General features: G+C 41.6%; 1 protein-coding gene across 1 annotated transcript in view; it reads right to left on the bottom strand.

Moving 5' to 3' along the window:
- The window catches only part of Nwd2 (NACHT and WD repeat domain containing 2), a 140,333-nt gene extending 120,456 nt beyond the window's left edge, over positions 1 to 19,877 (bottom strand). Inside the window, exon 1 of the mRNA XM_028765333.1 lies at positions 18,645 to 19,877. Within this exon, the coding sequence (XP_028621166.1) occupies positions 18,645 to 18,795 (151 nt within the window). The 5' untranslated portion in view covers positions 18,796 to 19,877. The remainder of the gene's footprint in view (positions 1 to 18,644) is intronic.
- Positions 19,878 to 22,696: the final 2,819 nt, after the last annotated feature.

The raw sequence follows: 22,696 nt of genomic DNA, 5'->3' as shown, positions 1-22,696 counted from the left end.
ATTATGGTGAGATAGCATCCCGGCCTCACATAATCTGCCCTCCACTGGTCCTTTGATCTCATTTCCTATCTCATCTGATACCTGGCAGACATGTACAGATAGAGCTTCCTGGATCTTCATAGATAGCATCTCTTCTGGCTGGCTGCTGTCTGCCCTTAGAGGATATTAAATTTTTTGAAAATCACCCACCTCTCCACATAGCATCCACTCTGTTTGATCTGGCTGTTCATTGAACACCCCTGGCTACACTCTGAAATATGGTTCTTGAACTTGGCTTTGGACTCCTTAGTCCCCATGGTAGTCTGTCTTTTGCTTATGTGCCTTGGTCCTTGTCTCACTGTTAACCTCTCTGTTAAAATTCCATCTCATAAGATAGACCATCTCTGGCTTTCTAACAGGAGGGGAGAGCAACTGCCCATCACCCTTTGCCCTTACCTTTATTCCGTTTCTCTTTATTGTGCTTACCACTGCTTCCAAAAACTTTACAAGTGCAGTACAATTCATTACATTTATAGATAACATTAAAAACTAACCACTCAGCAGACCATGAGCACAGTGAGGGTAGGAGCTAGACAGATTTAGTGGCATCGCCATTTATACACTTACATTCTATACTACCAGGTGTTTTAATGGTGTCACTTAAAAACTGACACATAGCAAGTGTGCATTAACAGGGTAGAGCATGACAGTTCTACACTATGTTGAAATCAGGGTCCTGATGCTAATGCTGAAATCTTTTCCATCTACTTAAACATCTATTTTTTCTGTGAACCATTACACTGTTCTAGTTATTTTTGAATACACAAAGAACTGTTATGATCCTGCCTTTCTGTGTTTATAACCCCTGTGTGAATGAATTACGATCTGAGAAAAAATAAATTATAAAAAAAAAAAAGAACTGTTATGATCGGTAGTCCCCAGCTGTGTGGAGTAGTAATTTGCATGTAGAAAGCCTTCAATAAATACTTGTTGAATGACTCTTGTGAATGTTTTGTTAAAATTTGGTTCTTAATGTGGAGGAGGAGTACATGGTTTATAACTTACTTCAGCGGTCTATAACTTACTTCTTACGGTGATATTTCAAAGGCACATTAGACAGAAAAATAAATAAATAAATAAATAAGTAAATAAAGCAAGCCTCTTAAAGATGTCATTCTTGACAGATAGTTGACAATAAACATTCTGTTGTGTTACAAATAACATATATATATATATATATATATATATATATATGTATATATATATAACTAGACAATGGCTGGCTATCTCAAGCCTGCTGCTTGGTTAAGGCTTGGTATCTTTTTCTACCTGAGCTTTTAGTTTAGTATATCCTAGGAAAGGGACCCACAACAGCATTGTATCTGTCAGTGCTTAAGCATCTAGTTAATGCTTAGGGAAAATTTATTGTGATCACCCTGTGTCACAAGCTTCAAGTCATTTAAATTTCATAGGAAGCCTATGAGATTTTCAGTTTTGAAGACAAAGATGATGGTGACTCAAGGAGATAAGTGATTTTCCTTAGGCTCCTGCATCAGAAATGGCACAGAACAAGAGCTCCAACCCGCTTTCACTCCAAGTCTGGCCCCTAGCCCCTGTATATTCTAGTCTTTGTGTGTTGAGTATTGTATGCTCTCTCATAATGGAATACATCTCACAATCCCTTCTATCCAGGAGTTTATGTTGAACTGACTTACTCCAAGTCTCAATGAAAGGCTCAGCCATCAGGCTAATGAAAGAATTACCTGTGCTTATGTTCCACATTCTTACTTTTAAATTTCTCACAGAAAAATTCAGAAAGCTCTGCCACCATATTTCCTACTAAAGTCTTACTTCTCATTGTTGGGCAGTCTCTGTACTATCTCCTGGAACCAGATAGAACCAGGCAAAAGGGGGAGGTGATTTTATTACTACCTTTAGATAACATAGTATTGTGGCGTTAGGTAGGTTTCCCCTCTTCTCTACATAAAAGAAAACTGCAATCCCTGCTGTCACAGAAGCAGAGTCACGTAACATTGCAGTTGGAAGATGCCCCAGAGATTCCACTTTTCAACCCCTCCATTCTGAAAATGTAGAAAAACATTGCAGAGACAGTGCCCATAGGTTCAGAGCTAATGTTTAAACCAGAAACAGAAGTCATTTGTTTCATACCCTTTCCACTTCATGATTCAAATATGATAAAACCTGTACAGGTGCTATGAGAAAAGATGGAAAAATCTCTTTAGAAAAAATTTCTGTTGTCTCTCTAACTTTGTCCCAATTGTACATGATTTAAATGAAATGCAAAATGATGTGTTCCTTAATAATAATGTTACAGAGAGCAGTGAAGTTCTCAACTGGTCCCCAAAGTCATCAGGCTGCTTATTGGAAGGAAGCTCTTGAACTCTCCCTGTTTTGGTGAGGAATTCATGGGATTTAATAGTCACTGTGATTGCATAATTTTATAAGCACTTCATTTCTCAGTCTCTGCTTTCTTGGGTGGTACAGAAACACTTTTTGCTTTCCATTGTCCCCATTGTCTGGTGGCCGTGGCAGAGCACTGGAGAGCTACATCCATGGAATGAGTCTGGCTGGGAATAATGATCTCTGTGTGTTAGAGACTCGAGGTTAAGTATCTCTGATTGTTTCTTAGGAATCTAATTAATAAGATTTAAAAAACAATCTCTGTGAAAAACACCTGAGAAAAAAGTGATGAGACACACACACACACACACACACACACACACACACACACACGACACAATTCTTACCTCATAGTTTCAGATTCAGTCATCAGCTTGCATGATGGCTGTGGGCTTAGGGTGGGGGTGAAACATTTTAGTGGCAAAAGTGTGTGGTAGAGAGAAGTAGCCCATTTTATTACAGCTAGGATGCAAAGAGAGGAAGCTGGGGGATTGGGACAAGAGACCCTTTGTGGTGGTTAGAATGAAATTGGCCCCATTTGCTCGAATGTGTGAATAGTTGGTCCCCAGCTGGTGGGACTCTGTGGGAAGGGCTAGAAGGCGTGGTCTTTGGGAGGAGTTGTATGGCTGGAGGTGGGGTTTAAGGTTTCAGAAGATGCCTGTCATTCCCACTGTGCTCTCTTCGCCTCCTCCACGTGGATCAGGATGTGGACTCTCCACTGTTCCTGACACTATCCTTTAGCCATTCTGGACTGTAATCCATTGAAACCATAAGCTCAATGAAATAATTTCTTTTATAATTTACCTTGGTCATGGTGTTTTGTCACAGCAATAGAAAACCCTTCAAAATCCTTCAAGACAGAAACCCTTCAAAAGCACCTGTTTCCTCTAATAAAGCATAGGCACCTAAAATTTCCAGAAACGTCTGTTAAGGACGAGTCTTTCAAAAATGACATCTACAGGAACTTTACAATCACTAATGTCTGACATCCTAAGGCAAAGGGACAGGGGAACCTCTCAGGCATGAAGGTGGTTGGAAGATGATATTCTAGCTAGAGTTGGTCCTGGTGCCCTAGGCCTGCAGGAATGCCTGAGAATAAGATCACAAGGAAGCTTTTTCATCCTCTTCTTACTTTTCAAAATCCAATGAGCATATGTATGCTTCTACTTTGTGCACAGATATTAGTTTATTAGTTACACGATGATCTCATTAGTTAAGGTTATTTTTAGGGGTTTAAGTACTATGCATTTAGAAGAATATTAAGCAAAAGGTCCTATTTTGTTTTAATTTAATGTTCAGAGCTATTACATTAAGATTTAATTTTCAAAACTCTGTCAGATAGCCAGAATAGGCATGATGGTTAGTGGTAACTGTCAACCTGAAAGGATCTAGGCCACCTAGGAAACAACCATAAAGGATTATCTAGGTTAGGTTAGCTTCTGGGAGTGTCTGTGGGGTTTTATCTTGACCAATTAGTTAATGCGAAGATATGCCTATTAATGTGTGTTCTCATTCCCAGGGTTTGAACTTAGGACAACGTGAAAAGGAAATGAGGGGTAAGCGGAATCTCCTACAACATGTTTTGTTTGAAAATATCAGAATGATATCTGATATCTTGAAAGGTATTTAACTTTTTTTTTTTTTTTTAAATAGGGAAAAGTGAACTGAGCTCACACATTCATTGTTGTGTTCTTTTTGACCTTGGATGCTTCAAGTGCCTGCAGCCTTAACTTCCCCACCACAGAGGACTGCACCTGACTGTGAGCCTGGATAAGCTCACAGTCTCCAGTAAGCTGCTCTTGTGGGGGCATTCTAACACAGCAACAGGGAAGATGTTGTACTTGGTTTGGGTTTCACTGTTGAGGAATAGTGTAGCACCTGCCTCAGGTCATGTAGCTTTTAAACACCAAATCTAGACTCTTGGGGCTCCTTAGGATACTCTGGTATCAGATGAAATTCATGCCTGGGCATTCTTTACGTGCAGTCAGCAGCAGAGAGGAAAGCCATATATTTTATTCACAGGGTCATCTGTGACTGTAGCATTGCAGCTGCCTCCTAAGCAGGGGTCTGTTCTATCCCACTCATGTGATCAGTAGAAGCCAAGTTCTTCTCAGTTGAGATACACTCATCCATGTTCCAGAAGGAAACAGGTGAAGAAAAATAAGGAGAGTATACAATAAGAATACAGAACAAATAACCAGTTAAGGAGTTTCAAATATCTTTTAAAAGCTTGGTAAAAGCCAATACACTTAGCTAAGGTCTAAGTTTCCTATACATGGGGCACTGAGCTTACAACCTGTTGATGTGGTGTGCTGACTGCCTGACTATGAAACAGCTGGATGATGTCAATTTCTAGTGTTTGAAAGTAGACCAAGCTCCAAAGCTGAAACCAGAGTGCTCCATGCTTCAGAATGCCCGAATGCCTGTGTTTCCCTCTCGTTCCACTCACTCTGTGCTTTGCAAGGCAGAATTGCAGTCAGCTGCCTGAGCAGACCCTTGTCAGATTCAACTGTTACCCTATTCCCTGCTCATGTGCCCTCAAACATGCACACCTGTGGCAAAAGTGCTGTCTTTTTACAACAACAAGGGGTTAAAACAGCCATCAGAGGCATAGGGCAAGAACAACCAATTTACATTAAGAACTGACTGGGTTATATTTGAAATAGTAACTACTTGGAATTAACATAGGTTTTCTTTTCTTTTTTTAAAAGTCTTTTTAAATTGATTATTTTATTTATTTATATCTCAAATGCTGCCCCCCCAATCCCACCTTGAAGATTTCTTCTCCCCTACACCTTCTCCTCTGATAGGGTGGTCACCCTGTGTATCCTCCCTCTGTGGGGCAACAAGTTTCTATAGGATAAGGTACATCCTCTCCCACTGAGGCCAGACAAGGCAGCTCTCTAGTACATATGTACTGGGGGCCCTTGGATCAGCCCATGTATGCTCTTTGTTGGCTTAGTCTCTGAGAACTTTCAGGGGTCCAGGTTAGTTGACACTGGTGGTCTTTCTGTAGGGTTGTCATCCCTTTCAGCTCCTTCAATCCTTCCTCTCACTCTTCCATAGGACTCCTGACCTCTAGCCCATGCATGGCTGTATCTGCCTCTGTCTCAGTCATCTCCTAGGTAGAGCCTCTCAGCGGACAGCCATGCTGTAGCTTTTCAATATTGCACTAGATTTGCATAAAAATTTCTCAAAAAATTGTGCCTCTTTCTTTTATCCTTCTTCCTTCCTTCCTTCCTTCCTTCCTTCCTTTCTTCCTTTCTTTTATTAGACATAGCCTTTCCCACATGAAACGTAGCTTTAAAACATCTGTGGTAATCAAACTGTGTAGTAAGGTTTAAAAGATTAACAGAAGTCAGAAAAGTCTGTATGTAAGCTTAAAGCCACATTAAAAATTTCTCAAAAAATTGTGCCTCTTTCTTTTATCCTTCTTCCTTCCTTCCTTCCTTCCTTCCTTCCTTCCTTCCTTCCTTCCTTTCATTAGACATAGCCTTTCCCACATGAAACGTAGCTTTAAAACATCTGTGGTAATCAAACTGTGCAGTAAGGTTTAAAAGATTAACAGAAGTCAGAAAAGTCTGTATGTAAGCTTAAAGCCACATTAAAAATTTCTCAAAAATTGTGCCTCTTTCTTTTATCCTTCCTTCCTTCCTTCCTTCCTTCCTTCCTTCCTTCCTTCCTTTTATTAGACATAGCCTTTCCCACATGAAACGTAGCTTTAAAACGTCTGAGGTAATCAAACTGTGCAGTAAGGTTTAAAAGATTAACAGAAGTCAGAAAAGTCTTTATGTAGGCTTAAAGCCACATTAAAGGGACCTTTTTTACATGTAAAAGAAATAATAACTTTTAGAATAAGAGATTAGCACAGCTTCCTTTTTAAAAAAGTAGAAGTGTTAACTTTTTATTCTCTTTGAATGCAATTCTATTGATCTCTGCTATCATTTCAAAGACTCATCTCTCTTTTTTAAAAGGAGCCATTTTTTTTTTAAAAAGGAGTTGGTAATTTCTGCTCTAATAGAGAAGTAACTTATTAACTTAATACCTCCCAGTTTGGGCTGATATCATATTTATGTTTCAAACCAATATTTTAAAAGTATGGTGCCTTTAAGTGGTCTCTTTCAGCTAAAAGCATTCATGATTTCAGAGGGAAGGCAACTTGGAGTTAATAGCCTTTTTTCCTGCCGCAATTTATAAGAAGTTGGGAAAAGAATTTATTCAAATAAATCTCATTCACTTGTAGTCCATTTAGCTATCTCCTAGGGCTCTTGACAAACTCTGCTATATAATTTCTGAGTCCTTGGTATGTTTTCGGAACTGCTTCCGTTTCTTTCCCACAAACAGCCTTTTAAGGTTAATTATTACTGTCTCCAATTTTCAGAAGAGAAGTAGAACAGGAAGAGACCACACACCATACTCGTCTGTAACAAATCTTGAGTTTTTTTAAACCAGGACCTTGTCTCCCCACCAGTTCTTTATTGTTAGCCGGCACGTGCGTTCGCTTTATTTTTAGTACTCTTATTTATATGTTGTGATGAAACAACTTAAAAACTCAGTGGCCTAGAACAATTACTATCATTTTCTTCCTGAATCTGCAGTTTGCAGAGGGTTGAGATGGAGGGCTAGTTTTTCCAGATATGTCATCAATCATTGTGCCTTGGGATACAGAGCCACTATCAATGTAGCTCCTGCTCCTTTTTAGCAAGGTGGTATTGGTTGTTAGTGATTCCCTGTTGAGGTTTCTGTATTGGGTAGTAGGATTCCAAGAATGATTGTTTCAGAATAATTAGGGAAATGGTCAGACACTGGATTTATGCATCTTCTATATCTGATATGATGGAACAGTCAACGGAATCTAGATCCAAAAGAGCTGAATCAGAAGACCCATAGGCTTCACCTCTTCATATGCCATGTTTGCAAAATTGTTGAGACTTTGTAAAATGTCTTGTTCAGCAGTTTTCAAGCTATAAATCTGCCTAATTTAAGACTGCTCTTTCTCTCATGACCTTGAAGATGAGGTCTGAAAATGGCAGCTTCAGTGGTTAGTCTTGGTTGTCAATTTTTCACATCAAGTGAAAAATTGTCTTTATCGGATTTCTGATATTGGCATTTCTCTGGGGGAACTTTCTTGACTATTAATTGATGTTGAAGGGTCCAGCTCCCTGTGGGCAGGTGGTCCAGGGCTGAACAGGAAAGATAGATGAATACGAGCCAGAGAGCATCTCAGAAGCCACCTCCCTCCGTTGTTTCTACTGCAGGGTCCTGTCCAGATTTCTCTTGAAATATAAAAGAGGTGAAGTCTATGAATCTTTTGCTTCAATTCTTTTGAATCCAGATTCTGTTGACTATACCACCAGATAGAACACAGACAAGGCACAGAACCAGTATCTGGGGCTAGGCTTTTAGACACTGGTCATTTCCCATAATTATTTTGTTACCTGTAAGCTGAATTAAATTCTTCCTCAAGTTGCTTTTTTTAAAAAAAATAACAGAAAAGCAAAATGAAACAACCAAAAACCAACTATCCAAACAAACAAACAAAACAAACTACAACAGAAAGTGGAGTAGGTTGTTGCTGTCATGAACCTGACCGGGGTTTGTTTGTTTATTTATTTATTTATTTATTTATAAACTCATAGAAACATTTAGCACTTTGGGATGGAAAAAAAAACCATCAGAGCTTAGCGGTCTATCCTATGGGAGTTTGGTAAATAACAATATGGAGAGAAATTCAGACCATGGAGGCCTGGCTTATAAAGTTTCAGGTGGGAAGCAAAGCCTCTGTAAGGGCCATTTGTGGGATAATTTTGATTAAGACACTGTGGAAAGAAAACCTACCAGCTTTACTGGGGCAATGCATGTTCTTCAGCTGCAGCTGAGCTACCAAGGTGTAACTGATAAAAGCTCAGCATCACTGAGGTGAAATCTTTTAAGGAAGAATTCTCATAAAGTCAGCACATGAAGGCTGAGAAAGACAAAAGATACATTTCATGGGAAAACAGGCCTGGATCATTTCTCTTTTTGTTACGTAATACCAATATTATTATCAAAATTGCGTTTGTACAAACCAGAGAGACTGCAGTACTCTACAGAGGTGGGCAAGCTCAAGTAAGCAGTTAGGTCCTAGGGTGTTACCTTCAGAAGAAAGTCATGTAGTTGTCACTGGGTTGCAAGAGAACAGGTCACTATAAAATGAGCAAACCCAGCTGCCGAATCACTCTGATTTCTTATTTTGCTGTGTGATTTCTCCCTCTTGCATAAGTTTCTGCCATGAATAGATTGGTCATGGGTGATGAAGACAGAAGACCCTCACCGGAGCCAAACAAATGTGGATGAGATGTTTCTTGATCTCCTGAACTATGAATTCACACCCACTAGCCTGAGGTACTTTGTTGTAGCAATAGAAAATGGACTAAAATAATGGATTATTCAGGTTTGTGAGTAGGGCATATGGTTTATTTAAAAATTAGCTCCACATTTTCATGTCTTTGTGGTCATCCTAGAAATTTTTTCTCACAAAGGAATTTTTGCATTATTTGAAGCTTTTTCTTCTTATTGCACAGTGGCCTCAATAACTTCTGGATCTTATTTTAGTTAGCATTTTCTACAGTACCATCCACTATGTCTGATGTTCTGCTGAAGCCACTCTGCCTAGCAACAGACTGGCACGCAGGTTCTGCTTGACGCAAGTATATTTTCAGTATATTTAACAGTTTCAACACTTCTCTCTCCCTTTGGAAAGCTGTGATTCTATCAGTTTTGTCATTTGAGCAAGGATGCCTTCCCAGTTCTTTTCACCAGTATAATTTCTCCTGCTGTCTGCTTGCTTTCTCTGCTTTGGCCAAAGGACATAGACTTAAACTCTGTCTCTTTCTCTGTCTCTGTCTTCCTCTGTCTCTCTCTACCCTCCCCCCCCCACTGCTGCTCTTATTGCCTCCCCTGACCCCACTGTGTTTATATTTAAAAATATACTATAGAGTATAGCGATAGATGCTAATCTTCATTCCATAGCAGGCATTACTAATCAACCATGGCTTTCTTTCTCATACAGCTTTAACATGGCCCCCTATCTCTGCTAACTCAGAAATGAAGCATACCTCACTTCTGGGGTATATGTAATGCCGACTTTTCAGAGAGATATTAATTAGGCCCTTCTCATCCCTCTTCACATTAATCCCTTACTTTTACTGAATAACTAACTCCTCGCAAGGATCGACTCCTGCATCCACCCTGACACACCTGGAAACCAGCCTCCTGTGTGTACTGGGGCTGCTCCAGCACATTGTTCCAATCACAAAGTTAGGCAGGAACTGTTTCATTCCCAGCTCTCTGTGACTCACAGGTCACATTGCTCGGGAGCAGTTAGGGCCTTGAACTCGGATGCCAATCCTGGCAGCCCTCCTTTGTTGATAGAATCCTGCAGTCTGGGGTCCTGTTGATTTTGCTCCTTTCTGCCATCCTCACTTCATCATGGGAGTGGAGGACAAGAGTCCCAAGACCTTCATAATCCATATGTGCTCAAAGCCCACTGTGAACAACAACAACAACAACAACAACAACAACAACAACAACAACAACAGTGAAGCTGTATTCAAGGCATTCTCATTCACCTGCAACCCTGATAGCTAGTTTCTAGTCCTAGCGATCGTAGTAAAATCTGAGGTTACTCTTCTCACACTTAGGAAAATCAAGCACATTTTGTTCCATTCTTTGCTCACTTGCTGATGGCCTTTAGATTCTATTAGACTTTCTGGTTCCAAGTACTTTGCCTTCAAAACTCTCCTTTCTTGATCTAGATTTGTTCTCATCTGCAGCCACTTTCTCTCTTCTTTTCCCCCTTCCTCCTTTATTTATTTATTTATTTATTTATTTATTTATTTAGCCACTTTCTCATTACACGTTCCCACTGTCTGTTCTTTGGACTTCATCCAGTTCGTCTGAGACTGTCCTTTTGGCTAAACATGAGTGGCTCATGCTTGGTGAGGTCATAGCATGCATCTGCTTAACTCCAGCCATCTTAGCAACTTCATGGAAGCATGTGCTTTACAAATGGCAATGCTTATATTTTTGGACAGTTGTACTTGCCCTGTGTCTTAGATGTATAGTACTAAAAAGAATGAAGCCAGTAGTCTGCAGCTCCTCCCTCCTTTGTGCCTGTCCATGCCAACTAATTAGGATTCCAAGGGACACAATGGGAATCTAGAAAACATTGTATTTGATACTTGGAAGAATGTTATTAAGAAATGGATTTTGTGGCAAGAATCTCTCTGAAAGACACTGTTGTAAAGGTAGCATTGTGAAAGGTATCCTTTATATTTTGCAGCTTCTTTTCTGCAATCCCTATAGGAATGAGATCCCGTCACCCTGGCTTTGCTCTGATTAGAGGGACTGTTTCAGAGTCTTTGAAATAGTTTTGATTTAAAATGAGGCTTTAAGGAAGCATTTTATTCCAAGGGGGCATTGTTATCATCCTGTCCTGTGGTTTCTGGTCTTTTTATTATGTTTCTATCACAAAACTCCTTTGGCCAATTATGCATCATGCAACACATTTTATTCTGAGGAATTAATCTTCTTCAGCTTCAACAGAAATTGTGAGGACAGGTAAAGCTCTGGAGAACTGTTTCAAGATGTCCCTATGCCAGCATCACCTTGCTTTCGTATAGACATATTTTACAATGTAGCACTTTCATGATTATTGAGTAAATTAAAAGTACAGGCTTTTTCTCTGTTTAAGTCACATGATCACATGGAGAAAAAGTTAAAAGAGAATTTTATTGGAAAGCAGGATCACAAGTGTGTTATTCTTGGTCCATGATTGACAATAAATAATTGAAGTTCAAATACCTACATAACAGTTCTTCTGGGACACCTTGATTTGAAATTTGTGAAATGTTTAGACACAAAGATGATTACTTGTGAACATATTCTCATTGAGTCAGTGAAGTATATGTTGTCATCTGAATTCTTGCTAGAAATTTCTGAACAAAGTGCATTTCCCAGCATTTCAAGAAATACTAATCTTTTCATCTTGATTTAAAACAAATGAGCCCTTAGGGTTACTTTACTAAATCCAACTAATTCCCATTACTCTGTAGACTTTCTCACATTTGATATTGGAAAGAAGTTTATGAGTTTTTATAAATTTTATTTTTCAGTTACTAAAAGAGATGGAGCAAGTATTCTCAAGGCCATGCCAAGCTCCTAGTTTATAGACATCTTCTGATATTTGTTTGTAGTTCTTGATGTTATCTTACATTCTTAATGGCTCATTGTTTTCTTTATATTAGCTTTCCACTGCTGGGGTTTGAATTCTAAGACTTATTTTGCAGGGCAAGCACCATGCCACCGAGCTATACCCCAGCTCTTCTGTTACACATCTTACCACAACTTTTAATTTGTACCATTGAAAACTGTAGCTCTAATCTAAATAATAACTCCTCTTGGGTAATAGATAGATTTCACTATATATGAAAGTTCAAAAGGAAATAAATGAAGACGTTGGGTAGTGGAGGCTGTTCTCTGACCCAAGGGAGGTTTCTTCTGAGTAGAAGTTTCCTCAAGTCTTTGTATCTCCTCACTTTCCTCCTTCACACCTGCAAAACCTTGTAAGAGTACAGCAGGCAGCTCGACTCACCAGCACACTCTTGCCCTTTGGAAGCTGACCTTTGCCCCAGGAGCATACATTATTTTCTTCTTCAAACTAATATTTATGGGGCAGACCACAGGTTAACAGGCATGGAATAGTGAGTTCCCAATCACAGAAGTAGGAAAAGTGGTAAATTGTTAAGTATTTGTCTTGGAGTGGGTTGGTTAATAGCAACATATATCTGAAACAGAAACCCCCAAACATGCAGACATTTGTTTTTAAAAAATAGAAAATGAGAGGGGACTACCACACTCTGAAAAGAATGTTGAAAGATTTGTAGCTGGGGCATTAAATCATGAGGCCAGATGGATAGGTATCTGTGTATCTAGTGAACCTCTATGGTCCAAGCCATACTTTAAAGTGTTTTCACAAGATTTCAGTTCTGCTCTTGTTCAAAGAATTGGAAGTTCTTTGCTGAGTAACAAAGACTGTTTTTTTTTTCTGCTTCCTGCGGGGATCTCATCATCACCTTGCCTCATATCTGGTTATCATGTACAACACGTTCCGTACTTTGGCTCTACTCATTTCTGTGAGGAGATTCCCAGCTCCTCACTCTGACCCTCAGCTGGATTATACAACTCTCCTTGATGCTTCTGGACTGCTTCTCTGATCTCTATCTTTACTCTTTACCTTAAGTCTTTATCTTTGCTCTTGTATCTTTAGTATGACATGCGTCACATACATTATGGAATTTGGGTAAACTCCATAAGAGCAGAGACCTGGTCTGTACGGTGACTGCTGTGTTTTAAGTACCAGAATGGCATCCACCTAGGACTGAATGTTCCAGGACATCCCTGGTTAAAGGAATGCATGAGTCTGCTTCCTTCTGGGCTCCACATTGTTTCTTAGTGCTGAGGATCCATTATCTCTTTGTCCCATACTCTCCATTACAGAATATGGGCTGGAAGCATGGAAGTTCTTAGACTTATCAGTTGCAAGGGCTCATTTGCATTTCTGGCCTATCAAAGCTGGGCATGAGAATATAACTCTTGAAGATGATGAGCGCAGATATGTAAGTGAAAATAAACAGTGGAAAATCCTGAGTACCATTTTTTCCATCTTTCTCTGTGTATGGAGAACAATGTACAGATGACTGTAGCCGGGAGCAGTGTGCTATCACTCCCTGGTGATGCATGACATAGGAATGGAAGACAATGGAGAAGTTCTTATCCTATTGCTTATGGCATCTGACATGTGATTTTTAGCAAACATGTCATTTTGCAGAGCTGCTGGCTATTTGGTATCCATGGGCGCTTCTACAGCTTTCTGTCCTTTGAGTGGATGCTTTTGCAATGAGACCTAAATGCTTAGTGGTACCCTGATTTTGTTCTGAAAGCTTTGCAGAGATTTTTGAAAATAACCAATTCTATGAAACATCTAGACTAGAAAGGTTTCTGTTTCGTAGCCAAGTTCTAATGATTAATACGCACCTTGTTCCTGTCATAGATACACCGACACAGTGCCTGGATGTCGCTGGAAAGTAATACAGTGATAAAAACCCAAACCTTTATTGTTTCCTGTGTGGCCAGCACTTCACAGTGCTTTGTGTGCTTTAGCTTATTCACGCTACTCTCTAATCCACACAGCTACTGCTGCTGTCTTCTTTCATGCATTACGAGACTGGAAACAAAGGAGCTGAACTTACTCAGAAGTAGCATTAAATGGCAGGTTGAAAATTCAAGCCCAGAAATCTTGATTCAAAAGTCTATTAAGTCTACTGGTAACTAATACTCCCACTTTCTCCAGTAATGTCTGCCTAAGGACCAAGGAGACACAGCCAGTAGACTTTTAATGTCTGCATATTAGGAATGCCCTGTGTATGCTTATCATGAAGTGGCCAAGTTGACACATTCTCCTTTAAGATTTTAAAATATATTTTTGAGGCATCAAGATCTATCTATCTATCTATCTATCTATCTATCTATCTGTCATCTTTCTTTCTTTCTTTCTTTCTTTCTTTCTTTCTTTCTTTCTTTCTTTCTACCTACCTACCTACCTGGGTACAAATGCATTGGCTATAGTTTTTTCTTGGCCATACATAAAGATAGCAGAAAAGGGGGTCATGAGTACTTAGCATAATAGAAATGCAATAAAAATGGCAACTGATTTTGTAGGTCTCATCTGAATCTTGGTGCAGATTTTTCTTCCTTTTGGGTAGAAATGCAAATTAATAAAAGTGTCCAGAGGTTGTGGACACTGAACCTGTGTGGCCAGGAGACAGGATGTCATCTCTTTTGTGGTCTCCATTAAAATGGAGAATACAATTCCCAACTGAAGGTCTTAAGGCATGAATTAGAGTCTGGGAATATATCAAGTCACATGACAGAAGAAAAGTAAATGGGAATGGTTTGAGTCATTAAAACTAGGCATGCGTACACGACACTCAAAGATGACCAGTTTGAAAACCTAAGTGGAAATGTATAATGATGAATGCTGGGGCTTTTTTTTCTTTAGTCCTGATTTCTTTTCACATGTATAGTGAATCGTACTAGCATAGTAACCCTGAACACACAATGCTATGATCTACTTTATCCTCATTGGATAGCTTCATTGGGAAAGGAAATCTAAGCACAGAAGCTCAGAAACTTCTTTTAGTGTTTCCAGGAAAGCTGCAATTCCTCTTCTCACCCATGCTTTAGATCTGAAAAGGGTCAACTCTGTCCCAGGGAAGAGACCCAATTACCTGTTCCTCAGCTGAGAGCTAGGAACTCTGTAGTTGTGGATTTAATTTTGGGAAACTGAATTTTCATAGTCTAAATAACATTCTCCAAGAAAGTCTGTATCTATTGGCTGCAGTATCAAAAGCCCCAAGCCTTAGTGAACAGTAGACAGACCTCAGTTTGAGTGATGGCATAGCCCAAAATAACCACAGTCAGTACTGAAACTTTATTTGACAAGAAGTTGCTTATTATCTTTATCCACTTAGAGCAGTGGTTTTCAATCTTCCTAATGCTATGGCTTTTTAATACAGTTCCTTATGTTGTGATGACCCCTAACCAAAATATTATTTTGTTATTACTTCATAACTATAGTTTTGCTATTGTTATGAATTGTAATGTAAATATCTGATACATAGAAGATATCTGATTCGTGACCTCCAAAAGGGTCGCTATCCACAGGTTGAGAACCTCTTAAAGTTTTGAGCCAGTGACCACATATATATGTAATTAAGTTCATTAAGTGATGTACTGTTTGTATCATTAAACATGTTAAAATTAATAAAATTCAGAGTCTTAGTCATACTATTCAGTACTCAAGCATCACCCATGACTAATACCATGAGACAGATATTTCTAGCTTTTAGGGAAGGCTCTACACAACATTTACTAACGAGAAGTATTCTTATAGACACATATGTGGCTTGTCTGATAGTCTAGAGCCCACATATTGAGTAGAAAATACTCATTTTCTCAGAAGAGATAGCAGAAATTACCAACTCACGTTTATTCCAGGAGATCTTAGGGTAAAGGACCATGGGCTTGAATCATCCTTTGTCAATAACAAAGGCAATGTATTGTCTTTCTTCTGAATGAAGGTTTTATTAATTTACCCTTCAGAATAGATGTGTGAGATATGGAGCTCTTATATTCTAATATCTGGGGAGACTCATATAGGACTCCTCCCTTTTCATATACTTGGGCTGGTTATGCTAATCACACTAGACAAGTTTGTATGTGTTTTGAAAATACTTTTTTTTTCACAGAAGCATAAACATTGTTTGGGCAGAGAATCAGTGGCTACATGACAAGAAAACTTTCAACGATTAAGAAATATGCCACAAATGAACGAGAGTGAGACTAGGTGAGGTCCACTCAGTCAGTTAAGTCTGGATGATGTGGTTGCCTCCTCCTGTGAAGCATCCAGCATCATCTGTGCAGTAAAGACAGGTCAGATGTGGGTATAATTTTGGAGAAGTAAAAGTCCTTTACAATCTGAAATTCTCTTGCATGTCCCATGACTCCCTCTCAGTGGGAAGAAGTGGGCTGGGCAGTTATGTTCCCTTTTAGTTGTTCATATTCTTGGAGCTACACAATTCTGAGCAGCACCAACCCACCATATTTGGCCATGTAGATGTGAGACATTTACAGGGATCTGGATGCTGCCTAGACTGGCAATGAACAGCAACACAAGTATTTTAAGTTTCCTATGGGACCTGCTTATTTCACTCTTCTTTATGAATCCAGAAAAGTAGCATCACTGCATAAAGCCTTAGTTTTCTCACCTGTAGAATAGGAAGAATTCCTTTAACTACCACTTTTAGAAGGGCCATTTGAGGATGAAATAAAAATTGGATGAGCTAATGCATGGGAAACTGATTATCCATTCTGAAGACACATATTGCCATCACCGTGGAGAGGGAAATTCCAATTTCACACTAGTTTTGTAAAGTAATACCTATTAAAAAACAATCCCCTCTGCAAGAGTCTTGTCGGGTTTCCCAAAACAAACAAAACAAAACAAAAACCACTATGCCTTCAACACAAAACAGCTTTTATTCAGGATGCAAATTGGGCTTCTGCTTCTAAAGAAAACATGAGATAATGTCCTTTGTCTTAATTTGACAGTGGAAAGGCTCTTCATCTTTAATATTGTCCAAGAATCTAATATTGGATGCTACTGAAACGCAAGCATTCACTTTCCAAATTGCATCCATAAAGATGCCATGGTAGAGTGCTGCCTCAGATGGAACACTTCCCGGAGTTTTAAGGCTTCAGGTTGAGAGCATTAAAAATGCCCATCTCTGCCTATTTTCAATATGCCCTTGGCTCTTCAATCTCAATAAAATTCAGAGTCCTGTTTCTACTAAAACTTCTCAAGTAAGCTTCGTACTTCTGGTCCTTTAAGACCAGCTTGGAAGCTGTCCAGCAAAATCCGTTGACCAATAGGGGTGGTTTGTGTTTGCTTTCCTCTGCTTAGTGTGTGTTAGTGCAACTAAGTTGAGAGTTTGAAGAATACCATGCAGGTGCAGGTGTAACAAAAATTATATTGATTGTGTTTCAGTTTCCACATAAGCTGGCAGCATCAACTCATTATCATGCAATCCCATAAAAGGCACAGTTAAGACAAGAAACAAATTAACCACTGCTAACATTAACAGAACACTCATACTATTTTAGAAGCAGTTTTTTTTTTTTAAAGGACAAGATAAGAGTTTTAGTTAGCTTCACAGCAGGGTAAACAATTCCAATGGCATTTAAGAGAACCTTGGATAATTGAAAAATTGCAAGACTAGACATTATCTAACATAATTCTTTCGGCCATTATGCTGAGACTTGTAGATTTCTTGAACCCTAACTTTAACAAGGTTGCCCATTTTTATGGTTATTTACATACATTCCACGTCCAAGTCCTGGACAGCATACTTGATATGGAATGATTCTTAATGTTGCCAGATCTTCCTAAAAGTATCCTTGATTAGGTTCTGGGAAAGTGAGTTGTAAGCTCAGGGAAGGGCAGTCAGGCTCTCCTCCCTCCAAGCATAGAACTCTCCTTAATTACTGTGTGTTATTTGATTATTTCCCCGTTACATTGTGATCACAAACACTTTACCAGAAACTTCCAGTAGCGCTCCCCTCCCCGTTAGAAGTGATTGTTTCTAGAAAGTTACCTTTTCTGTCCTCTCAGAATGTATTTCACAGCAACAAAACCGAGCCTTGAGTGTTTAATGGATCAAACTCTTCAATAACTATTTGAATGTAAACTCATTTTTTATTCCAATTAGGTCAGAGGTTTGCTGGGGTACAGAAAAAGTTAATTCTTGAACATTTCACCACAGGCTTGTATAAACTTATACATCCTTCTTATCTACCTCTCCTCTCCTCCTCTCCCCTCCCTTCCCCTCTCCTTCCCTCCCCTCTCCTCCCCTCCTCTCCTCTTCACACTTTTCTATATGCATCTTTCATTTTCCCACTATCCATTGGAAAGGAAAGTTAACCTTAGGAACCAAGAACTGCCAGTGTTTGGTCACCCAGAACTCCTCCATGGAGCATCTATCCTGTGCTTGACCCAAGCTTGACCCGACCAGGAGAGACCAAGTTTCAGCACCCTAGGCTCATCTTGGTGGTCCAGCACTAATCCTGCTCTGGATTGGGGTGTGGGGGCTCTCTGTCCTAGGCCCATCAGGAGTCTGTGCTCCCTGGACCTCCACCGGTCTTCCTACCTGCAGGGCCTGAGTTTCAAGGAACATATTTGGCACCTGAGCGAGAACAAGTGACAGCAGGGAACCCCCTTTCAGTCACAGGCCACCAGAGGATAGCTACTGTTTGTGTACTAGGCAAAAGAAACCCAGAAAAGAAAGGCAAAGGGGATGGAGTGGTAGAGGCAGAACGGATCTTCTAGAAAGCACCTTCAACAATGTCTTGGCTGTGTTTTAGATTGACTGGGGAAGACAAGTGTGCCCTAGTAGTTAGCAGGGGAGCGGATGAGTTCAAGAAAATTAAGTGATTGGAATAAAATTCCCACGCGCTCGGGGCTGCAGCTGGAGGCAGGGAGCGCAGGAGACACAGGGTGTACCCGGCTGTGAGGCCCCATACACTTTCTGACCCGCGCCCATCGAAGGAAGGACTGACAGACCGACTTACAGGGCCAAGGGACTTACCTTCAGGGTTGGCGCTGATGAAGACTCGGACGCTGCGGCCGGCAGGTACCAGGTGAGAAGGCAGGGCAGTGAGGTTGCCAGAGAATGCCGCCCGCCGGAGCGCGGAGTCCCGGGGACAGGGCAGCTTGGTGCCTGCACCGGCCGGCCACATTGCCCTGTGGGAGGATCAGCCGCCACCACTGTCTCTGTTCCTCGGGTCCTTGATCCTCCCCGGTCCCGCGAGGGCGATGTCCGCCGGCTCAGCAGCTCAGAGTCACTCGGAGCCCAGAGCGCAGCCGGGGAGCTCCGCAGCGCTCAGCAGCCGCCCGCGAGCAGCGGCCATAGGGACCCTCGGGTCCCCAGTTGTCACTTCCTACACCTCTGAGAACTGCCCTAGCTCCCACCCGAGTCTCGGCGCTGCAGCGCGGGAGGTCAGCGTGGCGGATGCTACACGGGCGGTGCCAGGTTGCGCCGAGAAGAGCCCGCTCCGCTCCAGGAGCCCGTAGCCATGCCCCAACCCGAGCCCACCGTGGGAGGAGGGGTCAGCCAGGCGTCAGGGACCCGGTGGGCGACCAGAGCAGGTCAAAGTTTAGGAGAAGGCTCGGGAATCGGTCGGAACTCTCAGAAATAAAGCGGCTCACTGGGCGGCTGCGGTGTAGACGCGGTGTAGATGCACGGGCTGGGGGCAGCTTGGGGACCTCTTGGTTTCCTAGGAGGACAGGCTCCAAAACCCCAGGCTGCTCCCTCAGTGAAGGACAGGAGACCGATCTGCCTGAGATTCCTGCTATCCTCCCTCCAACTCTCTCTCCTAAAGGTCAAACCAGCTCTGTGCGTTTGCGGGAATCCAGTCGCGCGGGCGTCTGCAAGCCTTTGCCAAGTCCCACAAAGTTCAACGCTCCTCGACACCCCACGCCGAGGAGTATCAGAGCTCCAGGCATGGAGAAAGGAGTATCAGGTTCTCCTTTCCTCTCGTGGCGTGGGAGGCCGCGTCTCGCCTCGGCTCGCCGCTCTCTCCCCACGCTCGTGCAATCGGGAGATTTTTATAGCTAAGCCACGATGCTCACGTGGCTCTCCCCGCGTGGTCGCGGACCCTTTCGTGGAGCGAATCTCTGCGGGTAGTTCTCCCTAGACCTTTAAAGGACCCGGGGAGCCTCCCTGTTCCCGTGGAGATGCCTTTCCTGGCTGTTCGCCCTCCTGCGGGCTCAGGAGTCAGGCGGCTTCCAGGGTATTGGGAGCCCCACGCAGTGGTGGGTGTGAGCGCTGGCCCCAAGGGAGGGGTGCAACTCTGGAGGAGACTTCCTGCCACGCCCCACTTCTGGCAAAGTGTAAGGGGTCATAATTTAGGAGTCTGAGCAGGAAAGTTGGCTCAAGGTTGTTGGTAGTTTGCTGCGTTTCAGTTGTTGCTTAACCAAGTCAGTGCAGGAGCCCGAGTCTCTTACTTTGAGGGGGATCCATCTGGCCCTGGACTGTGCATCCTCTGAGCCAGGGTCTAAACTTCGCAGGATCCCAAGTGGCATGAGATGCCGAGGAGAAGTCCAGTTGTAAAGTTGCTGTCACCCTCTAAAACCCTGCAAACTCCAAAAGGAAGTAAGTGTGATTCTGTTTGATTCGGGAGGTAGGAAAGTAAGAAGTCTTTGGAGTCTGAATTGAAGCCTGACTTTCTGATCTCTCATTCTGAGGTTGGGTCAGGATCACCCATCTTTTAGATGGGTTGTAAAACAACCCATCCCACTCCACCCTCGAGACTCAGGAGAGGAGAGGTGGGTACAGAGCTTAGTTGGTGGCTCATGCTTCTCATTATCAGTTCTTAGAAACCGAGGAAGTAGGATTATTGCTAGTGCCAGGACAGGCCAGCCTGGACTACAGTGTGAGACCCTATCTCAAACAAAATGAAATAAGGCGATAGACAGACAGTGACTCCATGGCATGTTTATCTTCTCACCTGAAGACTCCTTTACTGAGCATATTCTGGCATCCCCATCGCCTGCACTTCCTCTGGGTCCTGCGGGTGGCAGTGAAGTCCTGCATAGTGCTGTTTACAGTCTTAGAGCACCCCACACCCAACACACATTCTGGGCTAACCTCTTTGAAAGAACTGGGTCTCTAGGTTTTTAAGGCTCCAACTACTCCTGAGAGCCTGAAGCAGACAGCGCTTGTTACCGTGTGATGATTTCACGTTACCCACGAAGAAGTCCTGCGGATAACCCAGCCACCTAGTCAATTAGTTCACTCCAGCGGAAACAGCCTTCCAAAAATCACTGTTTCCAAGTGGGAAGACAATCGGGAGCAGAATCCAGAGATTCTCGCCCTCCATGTCCCTTGTACTGAGAATTCTGTAACAAGTAATGAATACAGAGTGTCGGCTACTACTGCTCAAGCCTTTGTGAAGATACAATATCTATCACCGGAAAAGAGCCAGGACTACACTATGCCTCACCTCCCAGCTGTTATAAAACACGGATAAAAAGTTTACAGATTGTCACCTGCCTGACTCCCCCTTCCCTTCTTACTTACATCTCTGTCCTTAGAATCAAGATTAGTGTTTTTGTGTCTTGCAACCTTTCCTTCAGATTTTACTTCGGTGTTGAATTTTCTTTGAATGACTTTGGGGTTTTTGGCAGCCTTTGTAACCTAATTAACTTCTAGACAGGCTGAAGTTTAGCATCTGCCTGTGTCACTGCAGACCAAGCCTGCAGAGGAGAGATTTGTCACTGTTCACAGTAGCATAGTCTCTGCACTACCACCTTTGCTGGAGGCAAAGCTAAGCATCTTTTGAATAGTGGGGAGGCATCTGCTTAGAGACACAGAATTGCCTGCATCACTCCCACCCCTGCCTCCTCTCTTAGACTCTCCCAGTCTACCTCTTTGTAGCAGTCTGAAAACAAAGATTGATTTCTCAGCATGCAGATAGCACAGAGGAGAGGCCACCCGTCATGGAAAGATTTTAGTGTCAATTCCTATGATTTTTCCAGCTGGATGAGTTAGATTACTGGTTGCTCATTAGATAGAAAGTCCAGATTTGGGGGCTACTTAATTTTTTTTATCTTTGTTTCAAAATTTTGTCCTCTTCAGTATTTACTGAGGTTCTATTTACTTAGAAGTTTTATTGCATGTTTTGCAGGTGGGAGAACAAGGTTGAAAAAAAACCCACCAGAAATCACTAACACAAGGTCATAAAGCAAATTACAGTAGAGTCATGATCCAGCTATTAACGCTCCTGTCAAAGAGTTTTTGCAACCTAATAAATTCATGTCTGGTCTTGGTTGAGATTTTTAACAACCCAGACTATGGCTGCTCATACTTAGTGGACAGACGTGGAAGGATGGCTGTCCCTTCTGCTTCCAAGAAAGATCACACAGATCCTTCCTCTGTTTTTTTTTTTTAATGTTTTTATGTTTTTCATTACGATTCCATAGGGAAATCAATACCATTCCAGAAATAGGCAGGAGAATTTAAAGCACCTAGAAACAGGAAGAGGAAGGAATTATGAAACATGGGTCCAAGACCATGCTGCCGAGCCATTCCCTTCCCTTGTGTCACCCACCCTAACTAGCAGGCCGGAAGTCCTTATAAAATAATGGCGGCAGCCCTTTATCATACTGACCTGTGGGAAGGTGAAATCACTGATAGGCTCCTTCCATTCACTGGGCTGGAAAGAGCCATTTGCTTATAGATTCCATCCTTCCTGATAGAGAAGTTAATGACCCTGAAATAAACCATTATCTGGTGGTGCTGCTATACTGAGCACTCCCTGTATGATACACACTGTTTCAAGCTTTAATTAGTATTTCACTTAATTATATTGCATTAAGAACCTTGGCCTAGCATGTCCCATCTCCAGTTTAGCATCCTGTCTTAGACACTATCGTCACTTGCATACTCTCTTTAAAAATTTTGACTTATTTTTTATTTTAATACATTTAAAATTAAAATATGATTACATTGCCTTTTCCCTCTTTTCTTTCCTTCCTTTAGCCTCTTTCAAGCACCCTGTTCAGCTTCTTCCATGCCCTCCCTCTCAAACTGATAGCCTCTTTCTCACTATTGTTGCATATAAATGTATGTTTAATTAA

The sequence above is a fragment of the Grammomys surdaster genome, unplaced genomic scaffold (assembly GCF_004785775.1).
Source record: "Grammomys surdaster isolate TR1022 unplaced genomic scaffold, NIH_TR_1.0 150, whole genome shotgun sequence".
Taxonomy (NCBI): Eukaryota; Metazoa; Chordata; class Mammalia; order Rodentia; family Muridae; genus Grammomys; species Grammomys surdaster.
This window is presented reverse-complemented; position numbering and strand designations above follow the sequence as displayed.